The 17,638-nt window shown below is 46.2% G+C and overlaps 1 protein-coding gene across 1 annotated transcript in view; it reads left to right on the top strand.

Annotated features, from left to right (window-relative positions):
• The window catches only part of cpne4a (copine IVa), a gene marked incomplete at both ends in the record, with an annotated part of 274,780 nt that overhangs the window by 210,081 nt on the left and 47,061 nt on the right, over positions 1–17,638 (top strand). The window contains 2 exons of the mRNA XM_079504392.1: positions 941–992; positions 10,145–10,278. Of these exons, the coding sequence (XP_079360518.1) occupies positions 941–992; positions 10,145–10,278 (186 nt within the window). The remainder of the gene's footprint in view (positions 1–940; positions 993–10,144; positions 10,279–17,638) is intronic.

The raw sequence follows: 17,638 nt of genomic DNA on the forward strand, positions 1-17,638 counted from the left end.
ATGTCCAGAGGTACTAGAATAAGTTGAAAAATACTTTGAAAATGTTTTCCCATTTGATATATGGCCATTTTAAACTCTGTCTGGGACGCAATCTTGAAAATGACGGCTTTCTGGAGAGTAGATTTTGGTAGACTTTTAGTATGTTATTTAGCATGCCCAATACTACCAGAATCCATTGAAAAACCTTTTTTGGGGTTAAACCTTATATTGATTCACCTAATAGGGTTTCTTCCTGGAGGGCTGAAAACCTTGACAGTCAAACGTGCCAAGTGAAAAAGAAAAAAAATCACACCCGTGTGAACTGAGTGGTGTAAGGCCTGTCTGACGTAATGAAATCATGTCTGGCGTAATGAAATCACACCCGGGTGAACAGGGTGAACATAGCAACCATGCTCATTTTTTCAGCACTAACAAAGCCAGTTGTATGAAATCACACCCGGGTGAACAGGGTGAACATAGCAACCATGCTCATTTTTTCTGCACTAACAAAGCCAGTTGTAGGAGTGGTTTACACCACTCAAAAAACAGTGATATTGTGACATCACACTCATCCCCTGTCCTAACCCCACCCCCTTTATCATAAAACAACAGCTGTGGGTGCGGCTTCAGTTCAGGTGGATCACCACCCGTCACCACCACCCACCAGGCAAACCTGCAGGCATACTTAATGAACTTGGCGTGTCCACGTAAAAAACAACTTTTTAACAAGATTTAAACAGTAAGATCCTCCTTACTGTATATAATAAAAGAAAATGAAAATGAAAATGAAAATGAAAATGAAAATGAAAATGAAAATGAAAATGAAAATGAAAATGAAAATGAAAATGAGAATGAGAATGAGAATGAGAATAAAAACAGCAACAATTGAACAGAAAGAGGGAAGTGGGTTTGTTTGTTTTTTTGTTTGTTTTTTCATCTTCATTTCCCCCTCCCTCTGCAGGTTTCTCACGACTTCGCTGTGAATTTTAACGAGGAGAATCCCGAGTGCGCAGGTAAACCCCCCATTCGCACGCACGCGCGCACGCGCGCGCGCACACGCACACACGCGCACACGCACACACACACACGCCTCCATCAAACACCCTTTGATCTTTGATCCACTCAGCCGGACGCGTTGTTTGTTTGATGATGAGCTGCATGTGACAGCAGCAGCGCCGCCGCCGCCACACAGCTGTTGACTATCAGATATGATTAATCAAACCATCGATCTAGACCAAAAAGCAAACAACCCGTAACGGTCACGTCGCATCATGCATTCAACTTTAACCCAGTCCGAACGGGAACCACTTTTGGTGTTTTAAGCATTATGTTACACTTTAGCTATTGAACAATAGCAGATCTACAAGCTCATAGCGCGGCACCATGTGTCGCGCTACGAGCTTGTAGGTCTGCTATTTTTTTAAAAAGGTGAAAATGTGGCGCAAATCTTTGAATATATTCTTTCAGAGCGAACGTTTTTAACTCAAATCCTTGCTTCTGGGGGAGGTCCCTGGAACAACATATTTTCAGATGGGGGGTCCGCAGCCAAATACAGATCATTCTGGGGGTCCTTGACATGAAAAAGGTTGAGCACCACTGACATAGGATTTTCAGAAAACTGTCATGATTTAGAAGAATTTTTTTTAGAATCGTCCTGCAGGTCAAATTGGGTTAAATAGACGCAATGGTCACCCAGCATCATGCATTCAACATGGTTCAACAGTGAACCATGTGGTGCGAAGTAACTGTACATTTAATCAATACCGTACTAATGTACACTTCTGAGGTATTTTTGGTTGCGTTACTACTGGGGTACTTCCCATTTTCAATTATTCATACTACTACTTCTACTTGCTACATCTAAGGAGACAAAATGTGTGCTGCTTGTACTCCACTACAATTATTTGATAACTTTAGTCACTATAGTTACTTTGTAGATTGTCACATTTCTATGCCTTCATCGGAGCTCAGATGGTGGGTGGGTTAACCGTTTCCGTACATCCGACGTCCTCACACGTCTTAGCGCATCCTCAATAATACGGGGCGAGATAAGAATATTCTGACTTTTTTCCTTTTTTGTATTTGTCAGTTCGCCTCTCGGCTACCGTATGCTACACTCTAGGCAATTGTTAGCTTACCATTGACTTAGCCGTTAGCGTGGCGGAAAGAATGACTCGTTTCTCCTAATCCAGGGCGCTCTCCATGGTGTTGAACGGATCGATATACTGGCGCTTCATTTCTGCTCCTCATCCGTCTCTCCCGCAAAATATGAACGCTTTTTGGATCATATATCGTATAAACTAAAACGATCGCAATGTAAGCTAGCTATGTAAAGTAAACTTTTTTTAGTGGATTGTTTCCGGGTCGTGGGTTTCCGAGTAAAAGCGGCCATGTTGTTCCGGCACCCCAGAGCTCCTATTTTGAAGGACTTCCGGCACTGATTGTGTTACTATAGCTTTTTTTCAATCAATGTCCTTCAGTCACTTTGCGGTCTTTCATATACAGTAAGGGCACGAAAGCAATTATTTTGTACAAAAATGTACTTAAAGTATACTCAATGTCCCATTTCAACTTTATCAAATGTATTAAATGTCTTTTGAAAATACCAGATATCGGCTCTACAAGCTCATAATATAGTGCAGCATGAAGTGGCACGCTATGAGCTTGTAGATCTGCTATTTTTTTAAATGGCCAAAGTATGCAAAAATAATAAACCAAGTGTTTAAAATGTTGGAGGCCATCGATATTGTCCTTTTTTTTTTGCTGAGGTTTGCGTGATCTGCGCAAAAGGACAGTTAACCCATTTTGGGCGGGAACCCCTTTTGGTGTTTTAAACATTATGTTATAATTTAGCTATTGAAACATAGCAGATCTACAAGCTCATAGCGCGCCACCGAGTGGCGCGCTACGAGCTTGTAGGTCTGCTATTTTTGAAAAATCGTGAAAATATTTATTTCAGAAAACTGGAGGATTTAGAAGGATTTTTTTAAATTTTGAGGTCAGGCCTAAATGGGTCAAATGATAAGGGACAATATCGGTGGCACCCAACTGTAAAGTGACACCGATGCTTTCCCAGTTTTAATTAGTTAACATTGAATTCAACTACAAAGAATAATATTAAGTGTCCTCGCTGAGAGGACAGCATGCACGCACCTCTAATCTTTTAACCTATGTAGGCCCGACGTCATAATAGAAAAAAGTCTTCTAAATCATTTTCATCGTTTTCTGAAATACCCATGTTTCTATGTCAGTGGTTCCCAACTATATGTAACTGCCTTCTGAAAATATGTTGTTCCAGGGACCCCCCCCCCCCCCCAAGAAGCAAAGATTTGAGTTAAAAACGTTCGCTCTGAAAGAATATATACTCAAAGATTTGCACCACATTTTCAGGATTAAAAAAAAAATTCACACCTGTGTGAACTGAGTGGTGTAAGGTCTTATATAGACTGATCAGCTGTGGTCTGACGTAATGTCTGACGTAATGAAATCACACCCGTGTGAACTGGGTGACCATAGCAACCATGCTCATTTTTTTTGGTACGGACAGACACTGGTACGGACAGACACGTAAACTAACAAAGCCAGGAGTAGGAGTGGTTTACACCACTCAAAACAAAGCCAGGAGTAGGAGTGGTTTACACCACTCAACCTACAAGCTCGAGCTTGTAGATCTGCTATTTTTCAATAGCTAAAGTATAACATAATGCTTAAAACACCAAAAAGGGTTCCCGCCCATGACGGGTTAAGATAGGTTTAAGCTCGTCTCCGCCACGCACCTGCACACTAGAGCGCGATAGTCACGTTGTCATGGTAACAGACAGAACAAACGAGGATGTCCCTACATTTGCACTAATCCAATCCAATCCACTTTATTTATAAAGCACATTTTTATACAACAAGGTTGAAACAAAGTGCTGTACACAAAGAAATACTAAAAATATCAAGAAAAAATAAGCAACAACAGTACATAAACAGGGAAACATAAGGACACAATGCAGTGGAAGCAGCAACTCCTAATCAGTATGTGCCAAGGAGTACAAGTGAGTTTTCAGACGTGATTTAAACACAGACAAGTAATGAGAAGCTCTGACATGAGGTGGAAGTTCATTCCACAGTGTGGGTGCTACAACAGAAAATGACCTATCCCCCCGGGATTTCAGCTTTGATTTAGGGATCTTGAGAAGTGACTGGTCAGTCGACCGCAGGGCCCTTGTCGATACTTTGGGAGCTACAAGTTCCGATATATAGACTGGTGCCAACCCATTTACAGACTTAAAAGCAAACATTAAAATCTTAAACTGGATCCTGTGACGCACAGGAAGCCAGTGTAGAGAGGCAAGGATCGGGGAGATGTGGTCATACTTCCGTGCCCCTGTTAAGAGGCGAGCGGCCGGGTTTTCGACTAACTGTAGTCGTGACAGACAGGCTTGGGTAACACCAACATACAGTGCATTACAGTAGTCAAGTCGGGTTGAAATAAAAGCATGAATAAGACGTTCAAATTCATTAAAAGTTACAGCAGACTTGACTTTCGTTAAAAGCTTCAACTGATAAAAACTGGATTTTTACCACAGAATTGATCTGTTTGTCCAACTTAAAATCACTGTCCAATTTGACACCAAGGTTTGTGACCACCGGTTTTAAAAACGGTTGCAGGGGGTCCAAATCCAGAGAGGAGGTGTCACAGGCAGTGCTGGGTCTGAACACCATGACCTCTGTTTTACTTTCATTGAAATTAAGAAAGTTCAGGGCCATCCAAGCTTTTATGTCCTTAAGACATTCCAGCAGAGTGTTCAGGGAGGTGGTGGGATCTTTTTCATTCAGGGGCAAGTAGATTTGCGAGTCGTCTGCGTAAAAGTGGTAGGGGATGCCATGCTTTTTAAAAACCCAGAGGGAGGAGGTAAAGAGAAAAAAGGATGGGTCCCAAAATTGAGCCCTGTGGGTCTCCACATGGGAGAGGGGCAGAGGATGATGTGGAGACACCTAGGGCTACGGAGAAGGATCTGTTTGACAGATAGGATCGGAAACCAATTTAACGCTGTGCCTCCTATACCCACACAACACTATAGTCGGGAGAGGATAATGTTGTGTTGTAAAGTGTCGAATGCAGCTGTGAGGTCTAAAAGCATGGATGGGATGGCAGGGTCACCAGAGTCAGTGGTTCTTAAAAGGTCATTAAAAACTCTTAAAAGCGCAGACTCTGTGCTGTGAAATGCTTTAAAACCAGATTGGAACAAAAAAAAAAAAAAAAAAACAGATTGGAAGACCTCAAGGAGATTATGTGCAATTAAAAACGACTGGAGTTGCAAAAGTACAGCTTTTTCTAAAATGTTGGAGATAAACGGAAGTTTAGAGATGGGCCTAAAATTTGACAATACAGAGGAGTCAAGGTTCGTTTTTTTAATCAGGGGTTCCACCACCGCCTGTTTAAAATAAGTCGGAACCACACCTGAAGTAAAACTGTGATTTATTATCAGTTGGACATTTCGTCTAATAGTCTGCCAAACTTCCTTGAATAGGCGTGGTGGGACAATGTCAGTAGGACAAGATGCAGGTTTTAATTGAGAAACAATTTTTCCAAGGCAGGTAAGTGGCACAGGCGCAAACTCATTGAAGGTAGCAGGGCAGGTGACAGTTATGGAAGGATCATAGCAGGGCATAACAATCTGGGCTCTAATAGAGGCAACCTTGTCAACAAAGAAGTGTAGACATTTCTCACACATTTCTGGTGAAGCATCCAGGCTGGTGGACTGTGGAGTTACCAGGATGGAGTTGATAGTTTTAAACAGAACACGGGGTTTGTGGCAGAAATTATATCAGAAAAATGTTTCATCCTTTTAGCTTTTACAGTATTCTGATAAGCTTTCCAGGCTTCCCTCAAAATCTCAAATGACACCTGCAATCTATCTTTCCTCCACTTGCGCACTGCTCTCCTGCATTCTCGCCGGGCAGTACGAGTAATGTCATTTAGCCATGGTTCACAGTGTTGTTTAGGACGCATGCCTTTGAGTGGAGCTACGGTGTTAAGAGCGCTGGTGCAAGTGGACAGAAATGATGAGGTTAAATCCTCTGTGGTCAAAGGAACACGAGTGTCAGAGTTACAACTCTGAAACGCAGTCGAGAACCGCACAGCAGTGGAGGGGTTTATCATACGGCGCAGTCGGGCTGGGGCGAGCGGTTCAGCGCTCTGATAGGGGAGCGAGATGTCGGAAAACAATGGCATATGGTCGGAACAGTGTATCGTATCACAAACTCGCACATTAAAATCAGGTAGACCGAAGGATAACACCAGATCGAGCGTGTGCCCACGCTCGTGGGTGGGGCCCGTAGCATGCAGTACAAGATTAAAAGCATCAACAATGTTCAGAAAGTCTCTGGGCAGGGGATTAGAAGGGCAGTCCACGTGGATATTTAGATCCCCCGTCAGACACACACGCCCATATTTGGGCATAAATCCAGCCAGGATAAATCAGAGAAATCCGTTAAAAAGTTTCCATTCTACTGGGGCGGGCGGTAGATGAGTGCAAACAATACAGGGTCTGAGCGACCCAGCTCAAATAAGTTCAGTTCAAACGAGGAGTAAGAGGCCACTGACAGTTGTTTACACAGTAGGCTGTTTTTAAAAACAATCGCTACTCCACCTCCTCCACGCTTTGACCGAGGCGAGCTAAAATATGAACAGTCATACGGTAGTATCTCCGTGAAGGCGGAAGACTCACCAACATGTAGCCAGGTTTCCGTCAGGAAAAGCTGCTCGAGTCCATTTGTGGTGAAGAAATCCTTCATGAAAGCAGTCTTGTTCCTTAGCGACCTATAGCATTGACCAGGGCACACTTTGTAAGGGGCCGGGGTCTTAGCTGTCGCTCTCGGCGTCGGGGGGGGTGCCCGTTTCAGTGGGCGAAGGCTGGCGAGGTTTATTCCAGGAGGCGAGATGGATATGAGCGGGGGAACACCAGCTCCACATCTGTGCCCACAACAGGTAGCAGCCAGCTACGGGCAGGATCCAGTGAACTAGCCTTAGTCCAGGCTAAGCCAGACCGAATCAGACGTTGGCAAAAAATAATTGCCTGCCGCCCGTGACAGTGTTGTGTGATATTAGTCTGGCTTATTAGCCAGGCTACCAGTGAACGCCAGAGCCGATCCTTCCACCGAAAAGCCGCGATGACGATGCCTCGATCCAGAGGATAATCCCAGGTAGGCTTTTAGTTTGACCAGGCGGCCACTTCGTTTTCCGCGGCGCCTGTAGCATCTTTTCCGGGGGAACAACGCCTCTGCGTGAAGCAGATGTGGCGGTATGCCTGAAAGTGGTTTCGATCCCCCCCAAGTTGAACCTCACCAGAGGAGCGGCGATTTCGCGGATGTCCGGCAATCCTTGGCGGTCATATACTAGTAAAGAGTTGATGCTTCCAAAAACAAATGTCAGGGACGGCACAAACACACACACACAGCTGAGAGGGACAAACGGCGTGCCACACACACTGGCGCCATCTCTCGGGCAGACTCAGTCGAGACTAAGAAAGAAACGGATCCGGTTTAATCCTGCGTTTGCGAAGAACAAACGCTCGTCGCATGCCTGTCTCAGGCCAGACCCCTATAGTTCCATTTGAGTGTGTGTGTGCAGTCACTTGATTTCCTGAGCACATGCTCTCTGCTCGTATATCGATCGGTGATGATGAGATGCAGGGAGAGGTGGGTTGGTCACCCGTGTCCTACTACAGTCGTCCGTGACCCCCCAAAATAAATGTATATTTTTTAGCATCTTTCTTTTTGGCCAATGTTTGACCGTGCAGTTTTTGTTGTATAGAGATTTAGATTGAGATTGTGCTTTTTCAACACTTGTAAAATGTAATGCCAATAAAGCCTATTGAATTGAAATTGAATTGAGAGAGAGAGAGACACAGACAGACAGACAGACAGACAGACAGACAGACAACATAGAGGCATTCTTTGCCACCATGCCATGAAACAATACAACAACAACAACCTACTGTTTATCAGCCTTCGATTGAAAATGGAATCGATGGCTGTCATGAAGCCCCAAACCTCTAGCTTGAACCAAAAGGAAATAGCAAATTCAGTAATAGAATTATTGAGCGACCAAGAGCCACATACACATGTATATATTGTTCCCTTGCATGCTACAACTCAACTCACACCTTCAACGGCAGATACAACACACACAACATACAAACTGTGCAGTAGATTCACATCAGATACAACACAGTTAGTGATTGGAAAACAGTTAGTGAACATGTTTCATTGCCACCCAGTCATTGGGTCCAAAAATGACAATAGTACACCAGCTTGAATCATCACACTAGTATACAGCGTCGCAGTCCCGCCCCCTTCCATGACGACGCCAGGCCCAGGAAATAATTCCCAAAGCCAACTCGAGTCGTGACAAATCATGACAATAAACACGTCAAACATAAACATGTTGGACCAAACTAATAATTACAAAGAAGAAAAACAACAAAAAAGTGTTGTAAAACCTGCCGTTTTTTTCTTCTTTCTAATTCTTTGTTCGGCCCAAAAAAATTGTGTTTGTTGTCATGATTTGTCACAACTGGAGTTGGCTTTGTACGAGGCTTAAAAGGTCTTTAAATAAATACTTTTTGAAAAGTCTATGAGGAAAATGAACGGGGAATCATTTCCTGGGCCCTGGTAGGGGGCGGGACTGCGACGCTCTATACACACAGCATACAACACAAGCAGCAGCAATGCAACAAAGCAACAAAAAAAACAACAAAAAAACAGTCCGTACCTTGAGCTGTCTTCGACTTGACCAGGGTCAAACGTTGGAACCCATGGATAGAGAGATCTCTCTAGTTCATGATGAGTCTCCAGTCATCCCCATACATCATGGATAGCTGGCCAGTACTTTCCTCCCAGTATCAATGGCACCGACCAGCCTCGATCATTCCCCTGGCTGCCATATCTTCTCACTCAGGCTTGGATGTTTAGTACATTGGACTCTTTCAAGTCGGCACTGAAGAGACATTATTTTGTTCACTCAGGCTTTTGGCAATTAGTTTGTTTTTGTTTGTTCTCTATTGTAAAGTGTCCTTGGGTTTCTTGAAAGGCGCTATATAAATTCAAGTTATTATTATTATTATTATTGCATTCTGGATGAAAACAAACTGCTTTGTCATTAGCAGTTTTGTCGTGAAGATGAATTAACTTCTCTTTCACTTCCCAACAAGACTATACTCTACTCAACTTCTATGAGGTGTAAAGTTACGTACATTATGAGTTGTTTATTTCACTCCTTTTTACTACCAAACATTAAAGAAGCTTGTGTGAGTACCACAGACGAAAAACAGTCTAAGTCCAAATTTCAGACTGACCCCTCCACGAAAAGGCCTCGTTGTCCTGAACCCTTATCTATCATTTATATATTATGGATCAATAGTGTGGACTTAGACTGTTATTCGTCTGTGGTACTCACTCTGTTTGTTTGCAGCAGGTGTGTGTGTGTGAGTGTGTGTGTGGAGGGGGGAGGGGGCGTGGCTATACCGGAAGATTTTAAAGCCAGCTCAGGGAGTGTCTACAAACTCACTGTGTCTACATCAAGCCCCCAGTAAGGCTATCCAACGTTGAAGATGCCACTACCTACTGGCGAAATGTGGAATTGCAGCACTTTAATGGAAGTGGACGGACGTTCATGACGTCACGTGCGTAAGCCCGGACCTCAAAGTTGAGGTCCGGGGCTAGGCTAGGCTAAACTTCCGCTCGCTCGAGCCATTGAGTTATAATTATGCTTCCGGAAGTCTTCCAGGTGCTTCAAAACGCCACTGAGCAACTTCCACTGAAATGAATAGCGGGGGGGCGGGGCTAACGCTCCAGTTCGGTCTCTATCCTTCTTTATACTGGTCTACATTCTATAACACATTAAAAAACAACCGTGTGAAACTACCCAAAGTGCTTTCCATTCAAAACTAACACCATAAATACAACATAATAATAAACAATAAAAAAAATAACATACAAGGGGGGGAAGGGCAATAACAGGAAAGGTTCCAGTCGCCTTTAGTTTTAAGCCTAATGATGACACGACATGCACTGTAAATCCTCCTCTCCTCTCCTCTCCTCTCCTCTCCTCTCCTCTCCTCTCCTCTCCTCTCCTCTCCTCTCCTCTCCTCTCCTCTCCTCTCCTCCCCTCCAGGTATCCAGGGCGTGGTGGAAGCGTACCAGACCTGTCTTCCTAAGCTGCAGCTGTACGGGCCGACCAACATCGCTCCCATCATCCAGAAGGTCACCAACTCCGCCTCCCTGGAGCTTCACACCAAAGAGGCCATGGTGAGGGGGGCGATCAGGGGTCGAGAGACAGCAGTCACTAATGAGAGGTAGAGAGAGAAAGAGAGAGAGAGAGGGGAGGGAGGTGAAGGTTATTCATGTTCTTTCTCCTCTCATCGACTGTTGTGGCTGGAGGTCATACTCGGGGTCATCCCTGCTTCAATACCAGTGGTTTTCAACACTGTTCAAGGCCCATTATTTATCCTGTATTTGAGCCACGGACCACCAATTTGATGAGCCTGCTTGCAGACCCAAAACTAAAGAATATGCACTAGAGATGTGACGTTCGCGAACAAATCGAGTCAATTGAACGGCTCTTTGAAATGAACGGCTCCCAGAGAGCCAGTTTTTTGAACGGGTCTTTGAAGGTAACGGCTCCCAGAGATCCGGCTCCCTTAAAAGAGCCATAAATCCCATCTCTAATATGCACACATATCCATGCTGTATTGATGTTGGTACCATTAGGAGAGATGACAGGCAAACCAGTGGCATTTCCAGGGCAGGCAAGATGTGTTCATTGTTGTCTCGCACAATCAGTAGCACTAAAGGTTTTCAAAGAGATATACCTGCCAGACAGTAGGATACAAAGGCTGAAAGGCATGCATTTACATTCCAATGGGTGATTGAGGGTCGCACTCTACCGCAACGGCCAATCCGCTGTCCACTAATAGTTCTCAGGTCTTGTTTTTGTCCTCAGTGTATGGATTTTGGCCAGGCAGAAAATGGATTTGGACAGGCGGACGCCAGTCCTCGCCTTATTGTAGATATGCCACTGAGGCAAACGATCAAAATAACATTTCAATTGTGTGTAGACTTCTTGTAAATTAACTTAAGTAATGCAGAGGTTTAACAAATAGCTCAAGTTAAAGATCTATAAGGGTCCATTTGGTTACCAACTCTCCATCATCCACCTCAAGGATCACTGGTTGAGAACCACCGTTCTATACTATACAGTGGCTCAGCATTGTTTCATCTTCTCAGTCTTATGGATCGCCGAAAGGCTTTGCTGTGTACAGTAAATCAATCTCCTGTTAGAGGCCCTCCCTGCAGTCAGCTCGCATCAACACATGAGAGCGCCTGTTAAACTCCAGTGCAGCCTTAAGGGTGATTTGTTCTGAGCGCGCCTCTGATCGCTTGTTTTGAGAATGCCGTCGGAAAGAAGTTGAGTCTCTGTGGTGCGTGAGATGACGCATTTCTGTTAGCTGTGGATTCCAGGAATTGGAGACAGGCGCTGCATCGTTTGAGATACATTGATTGTTGTTCAACTGTAGACCTATTTGAGTGCTCATCCTGTTGTCAGCTATGGGGGTGTCGATCTGAGACCTTCTCAGGGGACCCCCACTGGTGATGGCTTGTTTATACTGCCTTTTGTCTTGAGTTCAGATCCTGGGTGACACACCCAAAGTCAAAGTCATACGATTTTTGTCACACACGTTACCGCAGTGAAATTTGTTCTTCGCATTTGACCCATCTCTTGGAGCGGTGAGCCGCAGCGTGCGCCGCGCTCGGGAATCATTTTGATTAGTAGATTTGACCCCCAATCCAACCCATTGATGCTGAGTGTCAAGCAGGGAGGCATTGGGTCTTATTTTTTACAGTGTTTGGTATGACCCGGCCGGGGATCGAACCCCCGACCTCCCAGTTTCAGGGCGGACACTCTAACCACAAGGTCACTGAGCTGGCCAAAGGACATTTACATGCTAAGAGACAGTGGTTCAAAGGGTCTCCACCTATCTGGGGAATCTCACACTGTCTGGAGTTTATTCTGATTCTTTATAAACCTGTTAGATTTCAATGTAACTTGGTCAGTTGGTTGGGCGTGAGCCCTGTGTGTGGAGCATGTCTGCTGGCGTGAGCCAGGGACAAATTAGCCATTGGGCCAGTGGGGCCGTGGCCCCACGTGACCGTAAGGTACTAGGTTTGACACCCTGAAAAGGGCTCCTGGGGCCCTTCATTGGCTGTTGATTTTGTTAAATTTAGGTTAAAAAGATGATAAAAACACGAAAATGTCGAGCACACGCGCGCTATGGGGGCCCTTCAAATATTACCGGCCCAGGGGCCCTCATGGGGGTTAATCCGTCCCTGGCGTGAGCCTTAAACCCGTGCCGTGCTATACTTTGCTGAAATAAACACATATGACCGCATCTCATCTTCTGACTCCCGTGTCTCACAAACTTTCGTCGGTGCTCTCTCAGTTTTAACAGTATGGTATAAACCAGATACAACAACCACTTGGGCCCTCTACACACTTTGTTATATTATTAATAGTGAATATATCCATATCCATCCTATAAAATAAAGAAAATACCACGGATGGACGAGGCCAAGTCTTTCCATAGACACATTTTGTCCTTGAGACGTGAACATCTCTGCTTATACTGTCTTACTCTTAAGCCCCTGATATATTGCAGATCTTATCCTGCTAAAGATTGTGCCAATTATACCAGGATTATGTGATATTAAGTCCATAAAAATCAGAATGAAGACAAAAGCACAGTGAGCTCCTGTCGCAACTAAAACCAGTGGAGGAAAGTACATTTATGTAAGTACTGTACTGTAGTACAATGTTGAGGTATTTGCACTTTACTTAAAAGGAAAACACAAAACTGTTGCTTTTGAAGTTACTGTAACTTGCAATATGTTTATATGACTTAAACTTGAACAAAATAACTCAATTTCAATGGATCAATCAATATAATTTCAAAATACAAAAGAAAATGTTCAAACTCCGATTTTGTAAGTCCCACAACGTACGTGTCTCCAATGAGTAAAGTATCCCAACAAGTAATCACAACAAAAATTGTAGATGTTTTGTAGATTTAGACTTTCAAAAAATCAAGTAATCCATAAAGTCATAAAATAAAAATGCAATGCATTGCTCAAAAAGGGTAAAAATTATATAATTCTTAATTCTTAACCAACCTTCAAGTAAGGAGGCCATAGTCGGTTCCCTTGATTCAGAGCTTAAACCTTCAGAAATGTTCCATTCTTCCACTTCACAAAGTTCCTCGGTCAAACTAGGTTTAAGAGGTTCTGATTCTGCTTTAGTATTGGCCTTAAAAGAGTCTCTTTGACAAAACCACCACCAAAAACTTTTGACACCTAAAATGGAATTCTGGGCCGCCTCACTTCCTGTACTTTTATAGATGGTACCTGATACCTCACTTCCTGGAACTATTGTTAACCAGCTTTTTCCCCACAGCTCCCCCCTATGAGCAAACCTTGTCAACAGAAAATGGATGACCATGGTTTAACTACACAAAACCAAACATATTTTCCCTACACTACATTTCGGGGGTTAAATATTCAACTATATTTTAACCAATATATTCCCTTGTTATCACCCACTATCAGGCCCGGTCCTTCCTACAGGCCGACGAAGCAGCTGCTTCGGGCGCCGGGGGAAGCTCTGTCTGCCCAGTGTCCCCCCAGTGCCTCTTCAGTACCTCCCCAATGTCTGCCCAGGGCCTCCCTAGTGACTCCCCAGTGCCTCCCCAGTGTCTCCCTAGTGACTCCCCAGTGCCTCCCCAGTGTCTCCCTAGTGACTCCCCAGTGCCTCCCTAGTGACTCCCCAGTGCCTCCCCAGTGTCTCCCTAGTGACTCCCCAGTGCCTCCCTAGTGACTCCCCAGTGCCTCCCCAGTGTCTCCCCAGTGCCTCCCCAGTGCCTCCCCAGTGTCTCCCTAGTGACTCCCCAGTGCCTCCCCAGTGTCTCCCTAGTGACTCCCCAGTGCCTCCCCAGTGTCTCCCTAGTGACTCCCCAGTGCCTCCCCAGTGCCTCCCCAGTGCCTCCCCAGTGTCTCCCTAGTGACTCCCCAGTGCCTCCCCAGTGTCTCCCCAGTGCCTCCCCAGTGTCTCCCTAGTGACTCCCCAGTGCCTCCCCAGTGTCTCCCTAGTGACTCCCCAGTGCCTCCCCAGTGCCTCCCCAGTGCCTCCCCAGTGTCTCCCCAGTGCCTCCCCAGTGCCTCCCCAGTGTCTCCCTAGTGACTCCCCAGGGCCTCCCCAGTGCCTCCCCAGTGTCTCCCTAGTGACTCCCCAGTGCCTCCCCAGTGTCTCCCTAGTGACTCCCCAGTGCCTCCCCAGTGCCTCCCCAGTGTCTCCCTAGTGACTCCCCAGTGCCTCCCCAGTGCCTCCCCAGTGCCTCCCCAGTGTCTCCCTAGTGACTCCCCAGTGCCTCCCCAGTGCCTCCCCAGTGCCTCCCCAGTGTCTCCCTAGTGACTCCCCAGTGCCTCCCCAGTGCCTCCCCAGTGCCTCCCCAGTGTCTCCCTAGTGACTCCCCAGTGCCTCCCCAGTGCCTCCCCAGTGCCTCCCCAGTGTCTCCCTAGTGACTCCCCAGTGCCTCCCCAGTGCCTCCCTAGTGTCTCCCTAGTGACTCCCCAGTGCCTCCCCAGTGCCTCCCCAGTGACTCCCCAGTGCCTCCCCAGTGCCTCCCTAGTGTCTCCCTAGTGACTCCCCAGTGCCTCCCCAGTGTCTCCCCAGTGACTCCCCAGTGCCTCCCCATGCAGTACCTCCCAAATGTCTGCCCAGGGCCTCCCTAGTGACTCCCCAGTGAAAAAATCCTGCTTAGGGCGCCAGATTGCTCAGGACCGGCCCTGCCCAGTATGTTATGTTACATTTTCTTTCGATACTGTTACCTCTCGCAATTTTCAAATGTTTCCGTCATACAGTCTGGAGCAACGGAAGCTCTGTCATGAGTAAAATATAAAGCCGAAGTGGAACCTCCTCCCCACTTTCATTTCGTCTTTACAGTCGCGCAAATGTATCCTAATATAAAATATAAATCATCTAAGCATGCAGTATATAGCTTTGCAGCTCAGCAGAAATGGAAATAAGAAAATTAAATGTAAAGATTCATGAACGGAATTGCCAGCTTCCTTACTCGGATTTCGGGATTGTCTGGCTACACGAGACTATACTCAAACAAGGACCGAAAATATATGTTACTTTTCACACATTTATGTGGCAGGTCACAACTTTTCGGGCCATTTGAAAATAACCGTTCTCCAAGCTCACAAAACGTCTCGATGCAATGTGATAACACTGAATACTTCGACATACCTTTCAAAGTGCCTCAAAAATGGTGAATTATTTTTTATTTGAGTAGCTCCTTTTGAAAAAAAAAAAATAATAATAAGAAGAAGAATTTCCACACACCACTGCACTCAGAACGGCATGTGCTTGATGTATTTATCGGCTGCATGGGGGGGATTATGCCGACCAGAATTGTGAAGGATTCAATTTAGATCACCCTCCTCCCACCCCTTCCTTCGGATATTCAAATGAACGAAGGCATTCCAGTTTGAATCCCACTTTAATACCAGAAAATAACTTTTAAGTGATGGACGGGCAGTTTTTTTTCCTCCATAGGCCGGAGGCGTGATTATCCCCTTATAGCTACTCGCAGAGAGCTTCAGATTTACATATTTAACACGTTGGATTTCAGAAAAGAGAAAGTCCTTATGGGGGGATGATGATACTCCCCGCCCCCCCACCTTAAACTAATAGAAACACCTCTGAATCATTCTTGTGTGTGTGTGTGTGTGTGTGTGTGTGTGTGTGTGTGTGTGTGTGTGTGTGTGTGTGTGTGTGTGTGTGTGTGTGTGTGTGTGTGTGCGCGCGCGCACGCGCATGCGTGTCTTCTCACTCTGTCTCATTTTCTCTCACCACCTCTCTCTCTCTCTCTCTCTCTCTCTCTCTCTCTCTCTCTCTCTCTCTCTCTCTGCATTCATTCAATCATTTACAGTATGAAAGGTTACTGCCACACCCACCCATAGCTGGTCAAATCTGGGAGGAGGAGGAACTCCGGGATGCCCTGATTATATGACCATCTTCAAGAAGGGAGATATAGGCGGACTGTGGCAACTACAGAGGCATCTCCCCTTCTGTCCACAGCAGGAAAGATACTGGCCCGTATCTTGGCCAAGCGCTTACTGCCACTGTCAGAAGAGATCCTTCCAGAGTCACAGTGCGGCTTCCGTCCTGCTACCTATGATATGATTTTTGCAGCCCGTCAACTGCAAGAGAAATGTCGGGAACAGCATCTAGGCTACCGCTGAACATGGCATTCATCGACCTCACAAAGGCCTTTGATTCCGTTGAACAGAATTGCCCTCTGGGGTGCCCTCTCCAAGATCGGATGTCCGAACAAGTACGTGAGGATCTTGCGTCTGTTACATGATGGCATGACAGCAACGGTATAGTTGGCAATGGCGCTTCTGAAACAGCTTCTTCTTTCGTGTATCTTCGTCATATGTCCAGCTCAGTGTCAGAAAGCCACGCCATCGTCTCTGGTCCCACATGGAAGAGGCCAGCCTCTGAAGGAGGTCTGTACAGAGGACAGGTGGCAATTATGTGGTCGGCAGTCTGCTCAGGCTCGCCACACTCACATGCTGCGCTGTCTGCCAGGCCCCACTCCTTCATAGACGATCCGAAGCGTCCGACCCCAGTACGGAGGCGGTTTAACAGGGTCCAGTGTCGGCGTGGTAGGTATTCTCCTTCGACTCCGTCTCCCGGGTCTTGTGTGTAGTAGTGCAGCCGTGTGGGCTCGGCCGACGCCCATTCCCGCTTCCAGGTGGTTGCCAGCCATGCCCTTGTCGACAGGTCCTCAGGGATGGAACCAAGCATGTCTTGTGCTCTCCTGTTATAGGGGTGGCGGGACTTTAGTCTGTTTGGGGGCGCTGCCTTAGTTGTTATCTCATGCAGGATATGCCAGTCATTTTCCTTGGCTTTCCTTGCAAGAGCGAGGGTTGCAGCCTCTCGTCGAAGGCCGGCGGGGGCAATTCCTGCTAGGACTGGCAGGTAGTGCACAGGGGTCGGCTTCAGGCAGCCAGTCACGATCCGAAGGGCATTGTTGATGACAGGGTCAACCTTCCTTACGTGTGGGCTTCTACTCCAGACTGGAGCACAGTACTCTGCAGCAGAGAACACCAGGGCTTGTGTGGAAATCCGTAGTGTCCTGGCGGAGGCTCCCCAAGTTGTGCCAGCGAGGCGGCGGATAAGCGAGACCCTTGATGTTACTTTGGCTCTTACTTCCTGCAGGTGTTGTTTGTAAGACAGTGTCCTGTCCAGCCGAACCCCGAGGTACTTGGGGGCTAGTTGGTGCTCTAGGCGCTTGTTGTCAACAGACACCGACAGTTCCCTCTTTGCCTCTCTGTTGCACAGATGGTATGCGGCAGACATACCATCTTCCTTCAAAGTTGACACTGGTGTCAAGCAGGGCTGTATCACATTGCACCAACCCTGTTTGGCCATGCATCTTCATCTCTGCCATTCTCCACCTCACCAGTCAAAACCTGCCTGAGGGAGTCAAGTTTGTGTACAGGACCAACGGTCGGGCTCTTCAACCTCAACAGGTTAAGGGCAAAA

This window comes from Electrona antarctica (genome assembly GCF_951216825.1).
Source record: "Electrona antarctica genome assembly, chromosome: 6".
NCBI lineage: Eukaryota > Metazoa > Chordata > Actinopteri > Myctophiformes > Myctophidae > Electrona > Electrona antarctica.